The 16791-nt window shown below is 35.5% G+C and overlaps 1 protein-coding gene across 8 annotated transcripts in view; it reads right to left on the bottom strand.

Annotated features, from left to right (window-relative positions):
* Positions 1 to 16791, bottom strand: part of EPC2 (enhancer of polycomb homolog 2) — a 127489-nt gene that overhangs the window by 35485 nt on the left and 75213 nt on the right. For all 8 annotated transcript variants that reach the window (XR_012013334.1, XR_012013335.1, XM_072789136.1 and 5 more), the window contains one exon: positions 2372 to 2517. Coding sequence is in view for 6 of the 8 variants with exons in the window: in XM_072789136.1 (XP_072645237.1) it covers positions 2372 to 2517 (146 nt within the window). In the remaining 2 variants the exon portion in view is untranslated. The remainder of the gene's footprint in view (positions 1 to 2371; positions 2518 to 16791) is intronic.

Genomic DNA, 16791 nt, shown 5'->3' with positions numbered 1-16791 from the left:
TCATAAAAATGCTTGCTAAGGTGATATTAACCCCAAACACATAGGATAAAAATATCAAGAACAGAATTTCGAGAAACTCTAATGTTTGCAGAAATTAACGAAAAGGACTCAGTAAAGGACGATTAGAAGGAATGATCACAGAAAATAACACACACACCCCCAAAAAAATCAGAAGAGAATGAAGTATATTCAAAAGACCAAAGGTGATGAGTTTCAAGAAATAGGAGCGCTCAATTAAAATGAATGAATGGGGACTGAAAATAGTCACAGCATTTGGCAACAGGAATCTTCAATAATGGCTTCATTGCAGCAGCCTCTACAAAATGATGGGGGCAGAAGCTTTGTCTCAGTCTTTTATGTCTTCTCTACCAACCTAACAAATATTGCTTTAACCACAAACTTGATTCCTTGCCTTGAGATCTGCTACTATGTTAGCTGCCAAGAAAGGAAAATAAAGAAATTCATGAATCCACATTTCAGGCACCTAAAATAACAGCCTTTGGTATCTTTAATCCTTTATCCTAATAACAGGACCATTATCTTGTCCCTAAGATGAACCTCTACCTTTCTCTACACTGCTGAAAGCAGGTGCAATCATTCTCTGGGCCTACCCAGTTTTAGGATTTAAAAGCTTGTCACTGAGCAAAGAGAAGTAATAGGATATTTTACTGACTATACATGAATCATTAATTGTATTGTTCACACATGCTTTTTGTGTCCCCACTTAGAGAAGAAGCTCCCCAAGGGCAGAACATGTGTCATCTCTCTTGTTCACCGAAGTACTAAATAAATATTACTGACAGAAATGAAATAAAGCCAATTACAGAACAGAGAGCTGAAGGCTTCTGATGATACAATTTCAGCCACCACGAGCAATTTCTGAGCAATTATGGAAAGTAGCAGAAATGCTGAAATAAAGACTATATCTAGGATTGCTAGAAAAGTTTGAATATTAAGAAAAATGAAATTATACCTAATGTTAGTGGATCAAAACCTCAGGAAAACTGTGAGCACTAGTAAGAATATTTTTGGTACTTAAATCTGATAATTAAAACAAATTTCCAATAAAAAAAAGAATCTCTCAAAAAGCCAACTAAGTTGAATTTTACAAAATTCAGTTTTTTAATGTCTTTTTGACTACACATTAAATATTACTTTCCATCCCAAGGCGGGCGGGGGGGGGAGGGGAAACTGGTAGAAAGGCTAAATGTGCAGCAAAGTCCTTTCGCCATGGAAAAGTTATTTAAAGGACTCAAGTTGGGAGGTAAAGGAAAATAATGAATTTCTAATGGGCAAATTAATGAAAATTGTTAACAGTCTACTGTAAAACATTTATTTCTATAACTTCTTACATCAATAACAATTAATATATATTAATATACCACACAAGTACACCAGAATTTTTTTTAAAGTAGTTTATTTTTAAAATCCAATTACAATATCTAGAAGACGTTCATAATAATAAACTTGGAAAACAGAAAAACAGAATAAAGAACATAAAAATCACCAATAATTTGATCACCTAAATAGAACCGTTAGTGGTATTTTGTTGGGCTTTCCTGATCTTTTATTCAATGCACACATATAAATGTAATGCTTTAAATGAATCTCATAGTTTTGTCCTTAACAATTCTGTTTCCTTTTTTTGAACTCTAACATATAAGGAATAATTTCCATTGATATTCAAAATAATGGTTTTTAATGGCTGTGTGATATCCTACCCTACACACAATTTGTAGGTTATTCTAAACATCCTTGTTCAAAAATCTTCGACATTTTCGCTATTTTTTTTTTTTTGAGAATGATTCCTAGAGGTAGGATTACTAAACCAAAAGGTATAAATATTTTAAGGTTCCTGAAATATGCTGCCTAATTGCTTTCCAAGAAGGCCATACCATTTTTAATCCTCTCTACCATATTTAGAATGACCCACTAAAGAAAATTATTTGTGAAGTTTCTTCTTCACTAAGTTTTAAATAGTATATAAGTAAAACTAAAATACATCTGAAATGACAGAGTACCTTAATAAATCTAAGCAGCAAGTAAGATTTGGTATGAGCTATCTGCCTTAGAGACACAACCAAGCAAATTTAGCCTATGGAAAGGATGAAGAAGATATTATATAGCATTGCAGCTAGTATTATTTTTATATCCAAAAAAGAAGAAAGGTCAGAATAGTACTCTTCATACTTATTCAAAGACATTATGCTTAAGTTTTCAGTTCCAGGAATACTGTAAATAGAAATTCTAGGATGTCAGTAAAATTTAAAAGGCAGTATAATACAATATACTTAGGTCTAAAGAAAATGCAAAATAAAGCTGCTAATTGGATTAATAGTAAGACAGGAGACATTTTTACAAGGTACAGTACCTGATTAGAACTGGCTTTTTCAAGTCTGTCAATCATAATTTCAAATTGCAAAGGCTTAATTTCCATCTTTCTGTTAAGTCTATTTAATAAGGTCTCATCTTCTGAATCCATATCATAATCTGGTTGCTCGTTGTCTAGATTAAAGGCTAGAAAAGAAAAGAAAAATTCTTCAAACTGAGGAGAAATTATGGAGTTATATAGTGTTTATATTTGACCATATAATATTCCTAAATTATAACACATAGACCAAAGAGGAGCTCATGAGCTGACATCTAAAAATCAGTTTCAGAGTATACTTGAAGCTAATGTAACGCACACGTTGTGTCAACTACTGTAAAAAGAAAAATCTTAATTCATATATGACTTAAAATAACAGAACACAGTAAAAGCAATAAAAAATTAATTTATTCTAAAAATAACAGATCACAGTTAACTACTGAATGGGAAAAAATACTTGCAAATGACATATCTCATAAAGGGTCAATATCGAAAATAAAGAACTTATCCAACTCAACACCAAAAAAACAAATAATTCAACTAAAAAAAGGGCAGAAGACATGAACAGACACATGAAAGGATACTCAACATCACTCATCACCAGGCAAATGCAAATCAAAACTACAAAGATACTACTTCACACTTGTCAGAATGGCTAAAATAAAAACTCAAGAAAACAGTTAAGTGTTGATAAGGATGTGGAGAAAAAGGAACTGTTTGGCAAGGTTGGTGGGAATGTAAACTGGTGCAGCCACTGTGGAAACCAGTATGGAGGTTCCTCAAAAAGTCAAAAAACAGAACTACACTATAATACAGTAATCACACTACTGGGTATCCATTCAAAAAAATATAAAAACACTAATTCAAAGGGCTATATGTACCCCTATGTTTACTGCAGCATTATTTACAATAGCCAAACTATGGAAGCAGCCCAAGTGTCCAACAATAGATGAATAGATAAAGAACATGTAGTATACATACAATGGAATATTACTCAGCCACAAAAAGAACTGAAATCTTGTCATTTGCAATGACATGGATGGAGCTAGAGAGTTTAATGCTAAGTGCAATAAGCTAATCAGAGAAAGACAAATACCATATCATCTCACTCATATGTAGAAATTAACAAACAAAACAATTGAACAAAGCAAAAAAGAGAAAGACAAACCAAAAAACAGACTCTTAACTAGAGAGATTAGATGGCTACCAGAGGAGACGTAGTAGAGTCTAATAGGTGAAGGGGATTAATGGTACACTTATTTTGATGAGTACTGAGTAATATACGAAATTGCTGAATCACTTTATTGTACACCTGAAACTAATATAATGCTGTATATTAACTACACTGGAGTTAAAAATTAAAAATAAATACCTTTCACTAACTGAAAATAAAGCATCACGAAATACATGCCTTTTGGCATATATGTTTTCATCAGCAATTATTAAGAGAGGATATGTTTTTTTTTTTTAAGATTTTATTTATTTATTCATGAGAGACACACAGAGAGAGGCAGAGACACAGGCAGAGGGAGAAGCAGGCTCCATGCAGGGAGCCCGATGTGGGACTCCATCCTGGGTCTCCAGGATCACACCCTGGGCCAAATACAGCACTAAACTGCTGAGCCACCGGCGATGCCCAGAGAGGATATGTATTTATCAAAATGGTAGTTTGGTAACATGATGAAAAGCTATAGAAGAAAATTAAGAATCTAGAAATAAGGAGTGCTTCGCTGGTTCAGTCAGAAGAATATGCAAACTCTTGATCTTGGGGTCATGAATTCTAGCCCCAGGCTGGAAGTAGAGATTACTTAAAGAAAAACTTAAAAAAAAAAAAAAAAGAGTCTAGAAATAAACTCCAGTACAAAGTGTATGATAAGTAATGGCATTTCAAAACACTGAGGACAAAGCAGATCATTAATAAAAAAGGGTTATACATACTAATTATCTTTAAAAAAACTTAAGTTGGAATTCTACTTCATTCCTAATACAATATATTATATATTTAACAAAATGTTATAGTAAAAAATAGCACAAAAAAATGCAAAAAGGAAATGAAAGGGAAAACGTATGGTCAGGTACAAGCTCAGAAGCCATAAATCTGATCAAATACATGCAAACACAAAAACAAGATATGTGTCACTAATCAAATAGACTAAGATCTAAAACTTGATGATACGCTATTTTGGAATGAATGGGGGAAGAAAATCTCAAATGCTGTGAGGAGGAAATGAAAGCTGGTATTAGTTCAATTAAAATACATACTCTCGGACTTGGCAATTCTATTTCTGGGAATTTATCCTATAAATTCATACATAGAGACAAAGATAAATATACAAGAGTATTAGATGTGACACTGTAAGGAGTAACAAATATAAAACAATAAAACAATAAATAAATAAATAAATAAATAAATAAATAAATAAATAAATAAATAAAACAAATAATGTACGTGGGAATAGAGAAACGTGATGGTTTGTACATACATGAAATAGAGGAAGCTCTGAAAATGAATGACAATGATATGGAAAGAAACCAATCTTAACTGGTGACAAAAGTTAGGGTACACAATAGTGTACATGTGCATTTAGACATATTTTTAAAATAAAATAGTATATGTATACATATATACTATTACAAAAGCACAGAATATTCTTTAAGTTTTGTTTGAGAGAGAGAAAACACGAATGGGAGAGACAGAAAGAATCTCAAATAGATTCCGCGCTGAGCAGGAGCCCAATGTGGGGCTTGATGTCACGACCCTGAGATGACAGCCCCAATGGAAACCAAGAGTCTAATGCCTAATTGACCACACCACCCAGGCACCCCCAGAATATTTTTATATAGTGCACAAATGTGTGTTTTTAAAGGGTAAGGAGAACACACACACACATACACACACTCTCTCTCATAAACGCACAGAATACTTCTGGAAGGATATACAAGGAAGTGATAACAGCTTTCCACTTCTGGGAGGGAGGCTGTATAGATAGGGAAGTAAGTACAATCTGCTGTTTGAATATATTTAAACATTTACAAGTTGACTGCTTATAGTATAGAGAATTTATAGAACAGAGGTGGTCTAAAATTAGCTGATAAAGCACATATCACTTCTAGTTGCATGTAGCTTTCAACATCCCTTAGATTTCCTTTTACTTAAATATATTCATAAGCAAGCATCCAACGGGCATAGCTATATAGTGGAATGAAAATATGAAGAATCCAGGAGAAGAAATAATACAAGAAAATTTCCCAGAGCCAAAAAATGACAAGAAGTTTTCAGATTAAAAGGGTTTATTGGGGGCGCCTGACTGGCTCAAGTCTGTTAGCCATCTGCCTTTGGCTCAGTCATGATTTCAGGGTCCTGAGATTGAGCCCCCTGTGGGGCATCCTGCTCAGCGGGGAGCCTGCTTCTCCTTGCTTGTGCTCTCCTGTCTGTCTGTCTCTCTCTCTCAAAAAGATAAATATTTTAAAAATAAAAAAAATAAAAGGGTTATTGCTTATAGCAGCATTATCAACAATAGGCAACTATGGATGGAGACAGAGAGAGAGAGAGAGAGCGCGAGCGCGTGAGCAGGAATGAAAAGTATAGGAAGAGTACTTTTTCAGCTTCTCTCCACCCCTTCACTCTTCCCCCAGCCAAGGAAGGAATGACTTAAACTGAAAGGTGAACTTGGGAGGAAGACCTAATTACTTTAATATCTTTGGGAGCATAATCTTTTAATGGTTCTTCCTTCTTCTGAAGAGATGCATTCTAATCAGCCCTCTACTATGTGGCAAACATAGGTGCTGATTCTGCCCTTGTATAGGGAGAACTGCTTTGTCTCCAACCATTCCCCAACCAGTGGTGTGGTAATCTTGTCTAATTCAGGGGTTAAATATGAGAAAGTCTACTGAGGTCATACATCTATGTCTTGTCTTCCAACACCATCTTTATTAGTAACAAAACTGAAATTTTATGTGTCCATGTCTGTTTCTCAATTAGTTCTAAAGTAGAAAAGATAAAAAGACTGTTACTTTTGCCCTCCTAAGCAAAATTTGCAGGCTATCCAGTCAACATTGTAGGTTATTCTCAATAGTTTATTATATAAGTGGTTATGCTTTTTTTTTTTTTTTTTTTTTTGACTCCAGAACATTCTACCTTCTTCTGTATTTCGGTCTCCATCATATGGCCCTTAAGATTATATTACTCTATGCTCCGAATTTATTCCGCTCACCCTATTCTGTCTGGTTATTTCTGTAAGTTGGATGCAATAGCACATGTGGCATTAGGTATTCCCTAACACAATGAATGTAAGCCAAATGAGAGGGCTCTAAATTCCAGGCTTTGTAAAAGCAAAGTAAAACAAACATGGATAATTTCCCTACCTTAATTCTGTGAATTCAGAACTCTTCACATAAACCTATCCTTATATTTACAGATTCAATCACTGTATCTACCAGCCTGTGAACCCACCTATACCATGTTTGATACCATGTGACGTTCCATTCCACAGGCAACTATACCAGAGATGAGTAACTGACCCTTGAACACCCAACTCGTAGGTGATCAGTGACCTATGAAATGGAACAGGGTTTAAAGCATACCTGGGCCAGACTTCCTCTAACAGAAATGTGAACATAAAGATTGCTTCTGGTTAAATAAGGCAGAATGAACACACAAATATGTGCCTCGAAATCCCAAAATAAAAGCAGAACAATTTTTTTTTCAAGTGGCATTTATCTTTAGAGGTGATGAGAATGAGCAAGTAAGAATTATCCATCAACTTTTCAGACTTCTAACTGAAACATAAACAGTCCAGCCAGGGGAGGAGAGGGTAGGTAGAAAGAACACAACTAGAAGCAGGAAAATTCCCCTTATCCATCTAAAGACTTAAGGAGAGTTGAAATTAACAGTTACTCTCTGAATGAGCGGGTAGGTCGTCACTTCTGAAAACAGGAAGATTAGTTAAAAATCTTTATATGGATAATTAGATCTTTCCTTCATCTACTGTAGCTAAGTAACTACTCTTCCTCCCAAATGGTAGAAGACTGATGGCTTATTCTGCAAAGGCTGATTCAGAGACCCTATGGGCTCTAGCACAGCAGGCATACTGAGGGAAAGTAAAAGGCTTCATACCAAAGGATTTGAAAGATTAAACAGAAGTCTACATGTTGAATAGTGAATTCTCCCGGCACTCCCATCCACTGCCATCTCACCCTGCCATCTCTACCTCCCAATTCTGCTATAAAAACAAAAACAGTGTCAGCCACCCAAGAATAAGAAAATTGATCAATCCCCTAAAAAACACCTTCAGATAAATGATCTCACTCAAATATAAATGGGCAGTCAAGTAATCCAGATATTTGAGGAAAGACAGCAAAACATCATAAAAAAAGGAATAAATAAAAAAAAAATCCTCACAGAAATATTATTGCATCCATGAAACAAGAACAGAAACAGGATACTATGTTAAGGGAACACTTAGAGAATAGAAAACTAAAAGCAAAAAATAAATAATATCAGATTTCTCAACAACACTGGATGTCAGAAGACAAGTGTTCAAAATTCCTAAGGTAAAAAAAAAAAAAAAAAAAAAAAAAAATCCTAAGGTTGACAGTTTCCAAACCAACCTATAACCCTCTCTGTTCAGTCATAGTATTAATCAAGTATGAATGAATCTACAATAAAAATATCAGACATCCAAGAACCCGCCCAAAATGCACCTTTCCACATACCCGTTCTTAGTAAGCCACTGGAAGATGTATTCCATTAGAATGGAGTAAATTTAAAAGTAAAAGAAAAGTATGGAATCCATGAAAGAGGGAAGCAAACAAACGAGAGAAGTAAAGAAATTACCAAGATGATGTATGATACATAACCATACAGCAAGCCTAAGAGCAACCAGTCTAGCATAAAGCAGCAAAATTAATGGTTACAGGAAAAACATGTCAATAGAGGGAATAAAACTGACAGATTATTTAACTGTTTGAACATATTAAAAGAGTTACACTTCATTTGAATTGAATTAATGAAAGGCACACAGAAAAAGAAACAAAGATGTTTCCTTTGAAAATAAAAATCTAAGAAAGGAAATGAAATCACTGTTAAGTAATTGTTTCAGCTGTTAATATTTGCAGAATAATACTATATACGCTAAGTATTGATTTAACAGTGTAACTACAGCCAAAAAATGGGACAGAGAAAGTGTGCTGAGAAGTGAGATAAGAAAATTTTAAATAGAAGAGAGAATATATTTTAAAACTTTTAAAAGATAGTTATGTAAGCCCACTATTTAGAAATATAAAGGTAAATACCAAAAGAAACCAAGGATTTGAATGCAGCTATCCCTCAGAATGGGGGAAAGACTGCCCTTATAAGAGGAAAAAAATTTCGGGATCCCTGGGTGGCACAGTGGTTTAGCGCCTGCCTTTGGCCCAGGGCGCGATCCTGGAGACCCGGGATCGAATCCCACGTCGGGCTCCCGGTGCATGGAGCCTGCTTCTCCCTCTGCCTGTGTCTCTGCCTCTCTCTCTCTCTCTCTCTCTCTGTGTGTGACTATCATAAATTAAAAAAAAAAAAAAAAAAAAAGAGGAAAAAAATTTCAACTAAACCTAATGATATGTGTATTCATTTGACAAAAATATGTGATTTAAGAACTTAAAAACCCAAGCCCCTCCAAATCCCACAAACACATTAAGAGTGTTAGTGATGGGAGCAAAGAGGTGAAAAAGTCCCATTTAGAATATGGGCCATGGAAGACCAAAGCTGTGATACGAGGAATGAGGAGAAGGAAACAAGTAAAAGATCTCCAGTTCTAGTTTATAAGCATTAAGAATCCTTACACTGAGGGGATCCCTGGGTGGCGCAGTGGTTTAGCGCCTGCCTTTGGCCCAGGGCGCGATCCTGGAGACCCGGGATCGAGTCCCACGTCGGGCTCCCGGTGCGTGGAGCCTGCTTCTCCCTCTGCCTATGTCTCTGCCTTTCTCTCTCTCTCTCTGTGTAACTATCATAAATAAATAAAAATTAAAAAAAAAAAAAAAAGAATCCTTACACTGATTCCTCCTTTTTTGATTCAGTTGTTTGCACGATCATAAGCAACCTTATAGCCAAAAGTGCCTATTTAATACTTTAACACTTTGTAAAAACAATGTTCCCATGAGGGTTGGTAAAATTTTTTTGAAGTTTTAAGTTTTAAGCAGGACTTTATTTTTCCTGTGATTTGTGTGTAACCCTAAACATTTCCATTTAGTTTTCACTAGCTTATTAATAAAATCCTAATTCAGTTGTTGCTTCTAAGTACTGTGAATTAATTATAATTACTCATAACAATGTTTACCACTGACGCAATTCCTATTATTTCTAAATAAACACTTCATATACATTTTCTCTAATGTTCACAAAACCTGAAAAGGTATGGTTATTTGTATCTTCATTGCAAAATGGAATTGAGATTTTAGAGGTGTTTTAATTAGTTTGTACTTTGTCACATAGAATTTGAACCCACATATGCTGGATTCAGAAGTGCGTGCTGTTTTCCCTTTACCACAATTTGCCTAAAAGGATTACATTTATATGTTCTTCTAAGGGTCTGTGGGTTGTTCTTAGGACTCATTTGTTGTAGAGAAATTTTAAATTTTAATACACTATAATTTATCCATTTTTCCTTTATGGTTTCTGCTCTTTGCCTTAAGAATTCTTTATCTTTAGGTCGTAAAGTTATCCTCACTTTTTGTTTTTTTTTCTAAAAATGTTAACATTTTGCTTTCCTTATTTATTCCTTTTTACTTTTTTCTATATGGATAACCACTGTCCCAGCACTATTTATCAAATATTTTCATCCTTTCCCTACTGATCTGTAATACCTCTTTGACCAGACATCAAATTTCCACATATGTAATGGGTGGATGGGTTTCTTAGCTTTTTAACTTTCCATGGGTCAACTTATCAACGTATCTCAAACCATAAAATTTTAAGTGTTAACTATAAAAGGAAAGAATCAAATTAGGGCAGAGCAGATGGGATAAATGGCAACTAGACTTCTCTGAATATGGCTTACTTTATAGATAGGACTTTCAGAACGAATTTTACGTAATATGAAGCAAAATAAAATCTTAGAACAAAACCCAAGAATAAAATTAAATGGAATAAAGCCAACTGTCACTTGAGTTCTATTACAAGTATCTTTAAAATACAGTAAAGTTACATTTCTAGTAGGAAATACTCTCAGAGCAAAAGCAAAAATGAGGCCAACAACCAAAAAACTTAAAACTATTTTTGACAATTATATTGCTGGTGCACGTGCTGGCATTACTATTCTGAGACTACTGTGGTGTAAAGTGGGATAAAACCTGGTAAATTATGTAGACATTCTTAGATGTGAAAGAAAGTTTTAAGTGTGTAAAATTAAAACCCTATAGTCTTAAAGTAAGAAATATTAGTATAAATTCATGATGTATTTTATCTTTCAAATTTTAAAAGTACCTATTTCCTTATAAGGTCCACTAAAAAGTCTGAGAGACAGTGGCCAACTTGGTAGCAATGAACACACTCCTAGTGCCTAGACTGTAGTCTTCAAATATGATTTCCCACTAAAAAGAACACAAGCTGCCTGGAGAAATGGGTGCTTTCAGATCTGAGCCAGGAAATACAAAGGTAAGCCTATAACATCTTACTTTCAGTACAGTACAGCCATGTTAAAAGGACTTCAAAGCTAACCTGAATGTTTTTTTACTACTGGCCAAAAATGGATAGGAGTATCAATAAAGGTAATAATGTAATGAAATGAATCGTACAAATAGTCCATGATCCATAACGATTCTAAAAACAATAAACATCCTCATAGTCGCTTTTGGAAAGTACTAAGAAACCAACCTCCATCAAATAGTATGGAATTTTTGGTTCTTTCTCCCTCCTTTCGTTTTGTTTTTAGGATCTAGAGACTCCCCACCCCTAGCTCCCAGCACATGCATATAGATAGGGTTGTACATGCAATGGAGGCCCATATAGGCTGGAGGCACTGTGAGGGGTTCAGGGTGGTAAGCGGTGCCCTATCAGTCCTTGGACTTCAGTGTGAAGTGACTCCATCCTAGGGTGAGGAAAGGAGGTGGTATTTCAGAGAGAATGAAGTGGGGAGGAGACCTGAAATGTGATTTTCTTCATTGTTTGAGCCTCCTGCACAAGCAAAGGCTGGCCACAGGTCTGACTCAGGCCATTTCTCGTACCTGCAAGTGATATGGACAAGTTGTTCTGCTGGGGAAGCCCATGCCAGGGCATGGGAATTGCTTCATTCCAGACTACTTATGAGCACAGGGCCTCTGCCAGAGACTTTTTCCTAAATGACTCTCACTGTGGAGGGAGATGCTCATTTTGGTGCCTCTGCAGACCAACTAGAATATACTCTATGTTTTTTCTTTTTTCCATACTGTATGATTTTATTTATGTGAAATGTTTAAAAAAAAAAAAAAGACATGCAGAGAAAGATCAATGTTTGCATAGGACTGGGTGTGGGAAAAGGAAGTGACTGTAAATGGACATGAGCTTTCTTTTTAGGGAGATGGAAATTAAATTACAACAAGAGGCAGGAGTGGGGGGACCCGGGAATCAGGATGTGATGAGTCAGGTTAGCAAGAGGGTAAGGAAATTTAAGTCCTAAGGGAGAGGATGAAGAGATACAGTTTTCAGTTTGGCCAATCACAGCGGAAAAGCATCACAAAAGTTCTCACACGTGGAGTGTGCTCTGCCCTTTAAAAACTAAAGCTAGATATTCTGTTCCACTGAAGTTATATGCTTTGTCAGTTTATTTGTGAGCTCAAACCAATTCACAAAACACTTGTGCCCACTCAAAAGGGGAGCAACTATCAGATCTCTATATGGGGGGATCCCTGGGTGGCGCAGTGGTTTAGCGCCTGCCTTTGGCCCAGGGCGCGATCCTGGAGACCCGGGATCGAATCCCACGTCGGGCTCCCGGTGCATGGAGCCTGCTTCTCCCTCTGCCTATGTCTCTGCCTCTCTCTCTCTCTGTGACTATCATAAATAAATTAAAAAAAAAAAAAAAGATCTCTATATGGGCCAGTGAGTTTTTGTGTTTATGTTTTTCTTTTAACCTTTATCAGGACATTAGCTCTACACCATAAAATCCACATGCCTTTAAGTGAATATTTAACATATTTACAAATGACTTAGTGTATATTATCACCATCAAACCACATCAGCCTAATTGTAATGTCCACCCTTCTGTGATGTTGTCAGCCATTAACGATCAAAACCTTGATCTGTTAATTCCTTAGGGGCTGCAAAATAGTGATATTCTATCATTCCTTCTTGTTTTGTGTTAGCTGGAATACTTCTATAAAGAGAAATACCACCTCTTCCCAGAGACCCTGAGATACAGCTCACAGAAAAAAAGGTAAGATAAACACTCAATTCCCAGTTATATTAAGAAAATGCTGTTTTTCTTTTAGGGACTGGTGTAAAAATGATATTGTGCTTATGTTCAAAAATTCCCAGACGACAGGACATTGGATTAGCTATATAAAATCATGAGGTGGGGAGAAATGGTGTAGGGAAACAATATTACAATGTTGAGTGATGAGTTCATGGCAATTTGTTGTACTACTCTTTTTACCTTTGAGTATGTTGAAAACTTTTTCGTAACAAAAGCTTTTTAAAAGGTAACTATCGGTATCCCTGGGTGGCGCAGCGGTTTGGCGCCTGCCTTTGGCCCAGGGCGCGATCCTGGAGACCTGGGATCGAATCCCACATCGGACTCCCGGTGCATGGAGCCTGCTTTTCCCTCTGCCTGTGTCTCTGCGCCCCTCTCTCTCTCTCTGTGACTACCATAAATAAATAAAAATTTAAAAAATATAAAATAAAACAAAGGTAACTATCTAAAATATATAAAGAATCCCTTAAAAAAAAATCAGTAAATGATGCAGAGAAAAGTGGATCCAAAGATATGAAAAGGTAATTCACATTGCAAAATGTTTAACATCACTGTAACTGGGGAAAGGCAAATTTAAATCAACAAAATCCATTTCATATCCATCAGATTGGAAAAAATTATAAAGTTTAATAATAATAATGTTATAGGAAAAATATGAAAAAAAAAACCCCAAGAACTCTTAAATACTACTAGTGAAGATACAAAACAGAATAACCAGTTTGGAGGGCAATTCTGCAATATCTAGTAAAATTAAACATGCACATTCTAGAAGACCCAGTAATTTCACTTTGTAGGTCTATCTCACAGATGTATCCGTTAATATAGACAAGACATGTATAAAGCCACTCATTCATTGCTGCATATCACAAGAGAAAAAAAAAATCAGAAAAAAACTAAATGTCCATCAATAGAACAGATAATATTTACACAAAATTATATTTATAAAATGAAAACTTATGACATCAAACAAGCACACAAATAAATGTTCATAAGCAACTTTATTCATAATAGGGAAAGTTGGAAAAAAAAAACCCAAATGTCTTTCAACAGGAGAAGACTTAAACTGTGGAACATCTATACCATGGAATTACATTCAGCAACGAATAGGACCAAACTAATGATACATGCAACAACTTGGATAAATCTCAAGGGAGTTATATGCTGAGTGGAAAAAAGCCAATTCCAAAGGTTAAGTACCATAGATTCCATTTATATAACGTTCTTGAAATGACAAAATTATAGAGATGGAAAACAGTTTATAAAACAATGTTGATAAATGCACATATCTCACAAGAGTCTTATATCAGGATTAAATAATTTATGTGTATCATATAGTATATAGTAATACTATACTGCAGAAAAAAAGGTACTTTTTTCTATTTCTCTGGAGGCTAAGACCTCTCAGAAAAGAGTCGTTACATCTCTTTCTCTAGCTTATTTTCTTAAGGCTACAATTTGTACCCCAATGTGCTTTTGATTTATAAAACAAAGTCAGAAATGCTTTGACAGGGACATGTAGGTGGCTCAGTGGTTGAGCGTCTACCTTCAGCTCAGGGCATGATCCTGGGGTCTGGGGATCGAGTCCCAAATCCAGCTTCCTGTGAGGAGCCTGCTTCTCCCTTTGCCTATGTCTCTGCTTCTCTCTCTGTGTGTGTCTCTTGTGAATAAATAAATAAACAATCAGAAAGAAAGAAAGAAAGAAAGAAAGAAAGAAAGAAAGAAAGAAAGAAAGGAAGGAAGGAAGGAAGGAAGGAAGGAAGGAAGGAAGGAAGGAGGGAGGGAGGGAGGGAGGGAGGGAGGGAGGGAGGGAGGGAGGGAGGGAGGGAGGGAGGGAGGAGAAATGCTTTGACAGAATCTAAAGAAACTTTTCAAATTAACTCATGGTTTAACCTTGTATTCAGTCTGGTCATACTTGGGAATAGTTTTTTTTTTTAATATTATTCTGTGAGTCCATACATGTGAAATTCTAACTTAAAGCAAAAAAAAAAAAAAAAAAAAATCCAAAGGTGGAGGCTGGTTAAATGACTGACAGGGATGTCACAAATGGTTTCTTCTATAAGTTTTACCTACCAGGGAGGAAAACATGGTTTCAGGAAGCTATCAGTGGGTTTAAATAAGTATTTTAGTTAAGATAATAAAAATCAAGAAATGGCGATCTATGGCCTATGAGTAAAATCTGGCTAGCAGTTTATTTTTGGTAAGCCTGTGAATATATAAAAAGATTCTTACATTCTAATTACATTTTGGAGTAATTACCAAAAAAATTCTTTTTAAAGAGGAGAAGAAAGTAAGAAGTAAAATATGTGGTAGAGACTTATGTGATACCCAAAGCCCAAAACATTTTCTATCTAGCCCTTTACAAAAAACTTGCTAACCATGATCTAGATTAGTAAACAAAAATTAACTGTTTCTGAAACACTGGAGTATGCAAGATAAGCAAAGATTTATCAGGGGAGTAGTTTTCAAAATTTCACTCTTTGTGGAGTACAGTTTCTTCTCTTGTAAGTATCTCTCAGGCTCACCACCCATTTTAAGAAAATAATCAATAATGGTAAGCTACCAGGAGATACTCCCTGAAATACTCTTAGGAATGTGAACCAAAAGCATGAAATCTGTTGTCTAAAAATGAAATCGTCCTTAAGGATGGTCTAGATCTGCTAAGTTGAGGTCTGAATTTGGCCAGAAACTTACTTCCAGGTCTTTGAAGTCACCTGCTTCTTTTTATGAACTTAAAAAAGTCAGCAAGATCTACTCACTAATATTCAAAATGAACCACTATAATTTATTAATATTATGAAAAAGTATAGGGATCCCTGGGTGGCGCAGCGGTTTGGCACCTGCCTTTGGCCCAGGGCGCGATCCTGGAGACCCGGGATCGAATCCCACGCCGGGCTCCCAGTGCATGGAGCCTGCTTCTCCCTCTGCCTGTGTCTCTGCCCCTCTCTCTCTCTCTCTCTATGACAATCATAAATAAATAAAAAATTTAAAAAGTATAGACATTTCCACTGTAACATGGTATGAATTCCTAAAAATATTTTTATATGTAAAAATTATATACTAAAAACAGCAGGCTTACAAGAAAAATCTACATAACTTAATTAGAGACCAAACAAATTGTAACTGTTATATTAGTATATGTGCCATTCAGAGTGGCTGGCTACTATCTCAAGGGATACTAAAAATGCACAAACATAATAGAATGGAATTGCTGGCTGTGGGTACTGAGACAACACAGATTATAACAGACTTCTGCACTGGGGCTCCAGAAGTAAATGCAACCTGCCACTAGCTAAGAGTTGTGCAAGGCTGGATGTAACCCTCTTGGGAAAACAAAAGCCTAGGTGCAAGCACTCATTTTTAATTTTCCTCAATATGTAGTTGAAAGGGCTCTTGCATGTGCAACAACCAAACTAAAGCCTTTGTGCCTCCCTTTTGAAAATTTTTAATTCTTCCCTCACTATTCCAGTCCCCTTTGGCAAGGAAAAAAAAAAAAAAAAGATTCCGGACAACTTCCAAGTAGTACTGACATCATTCACAGTGTGAGTAATCATTGCTGAGCTAACTGGTATTAAAGAAACACACACAATGTAAGAGACTAAAAACTGTATTACTGAGGACAAAACAAGGATAAAATTTTATCTAGATCACATGTCCTGATACTATTTTTCTTATAAGATTCTAAATTATACAAATTCTCTATGCCACAACTCTTTTTATAAATAAGTGAGGTATTATTTATGAATCTTACCAATCAATAAATGAAATGTACATAAAAGTATTTTACAAGCACTCATCTATGTAATTCTTTAGTTATCCGTTACTATTCATGTCCAAGTTGCACCCAAAGGGGTTTCTTCTTTTGGGGTGGGGGTTATAAAACAAAGTTTGACTTTATTTTTTAAGATGGTAAAATACACTAACATGAATTTATCATCTTAACCATTTTTAAGTGTACAGTCTAGCGGCATTTTTTCACAATGCTGTGTGACCATCAGTACCACC

Source organism: Canis lupus, chromosome 20 (assembly GCF_048164855.1).
Source record: "Canis lupus baileyi chromosome 20, mCanLup2.hap1, whole genome shotgun sequence".
NCBI classification, from domain to species: domain Eukaryota; kingdom Metazoa; phylum Chordata; class Mammalia; order Carnivora; family Canidae; genus Canis; species Canis lupus.
This window is presented reverse-complemented; position numbering and strand designations above follow the sequence as displayed.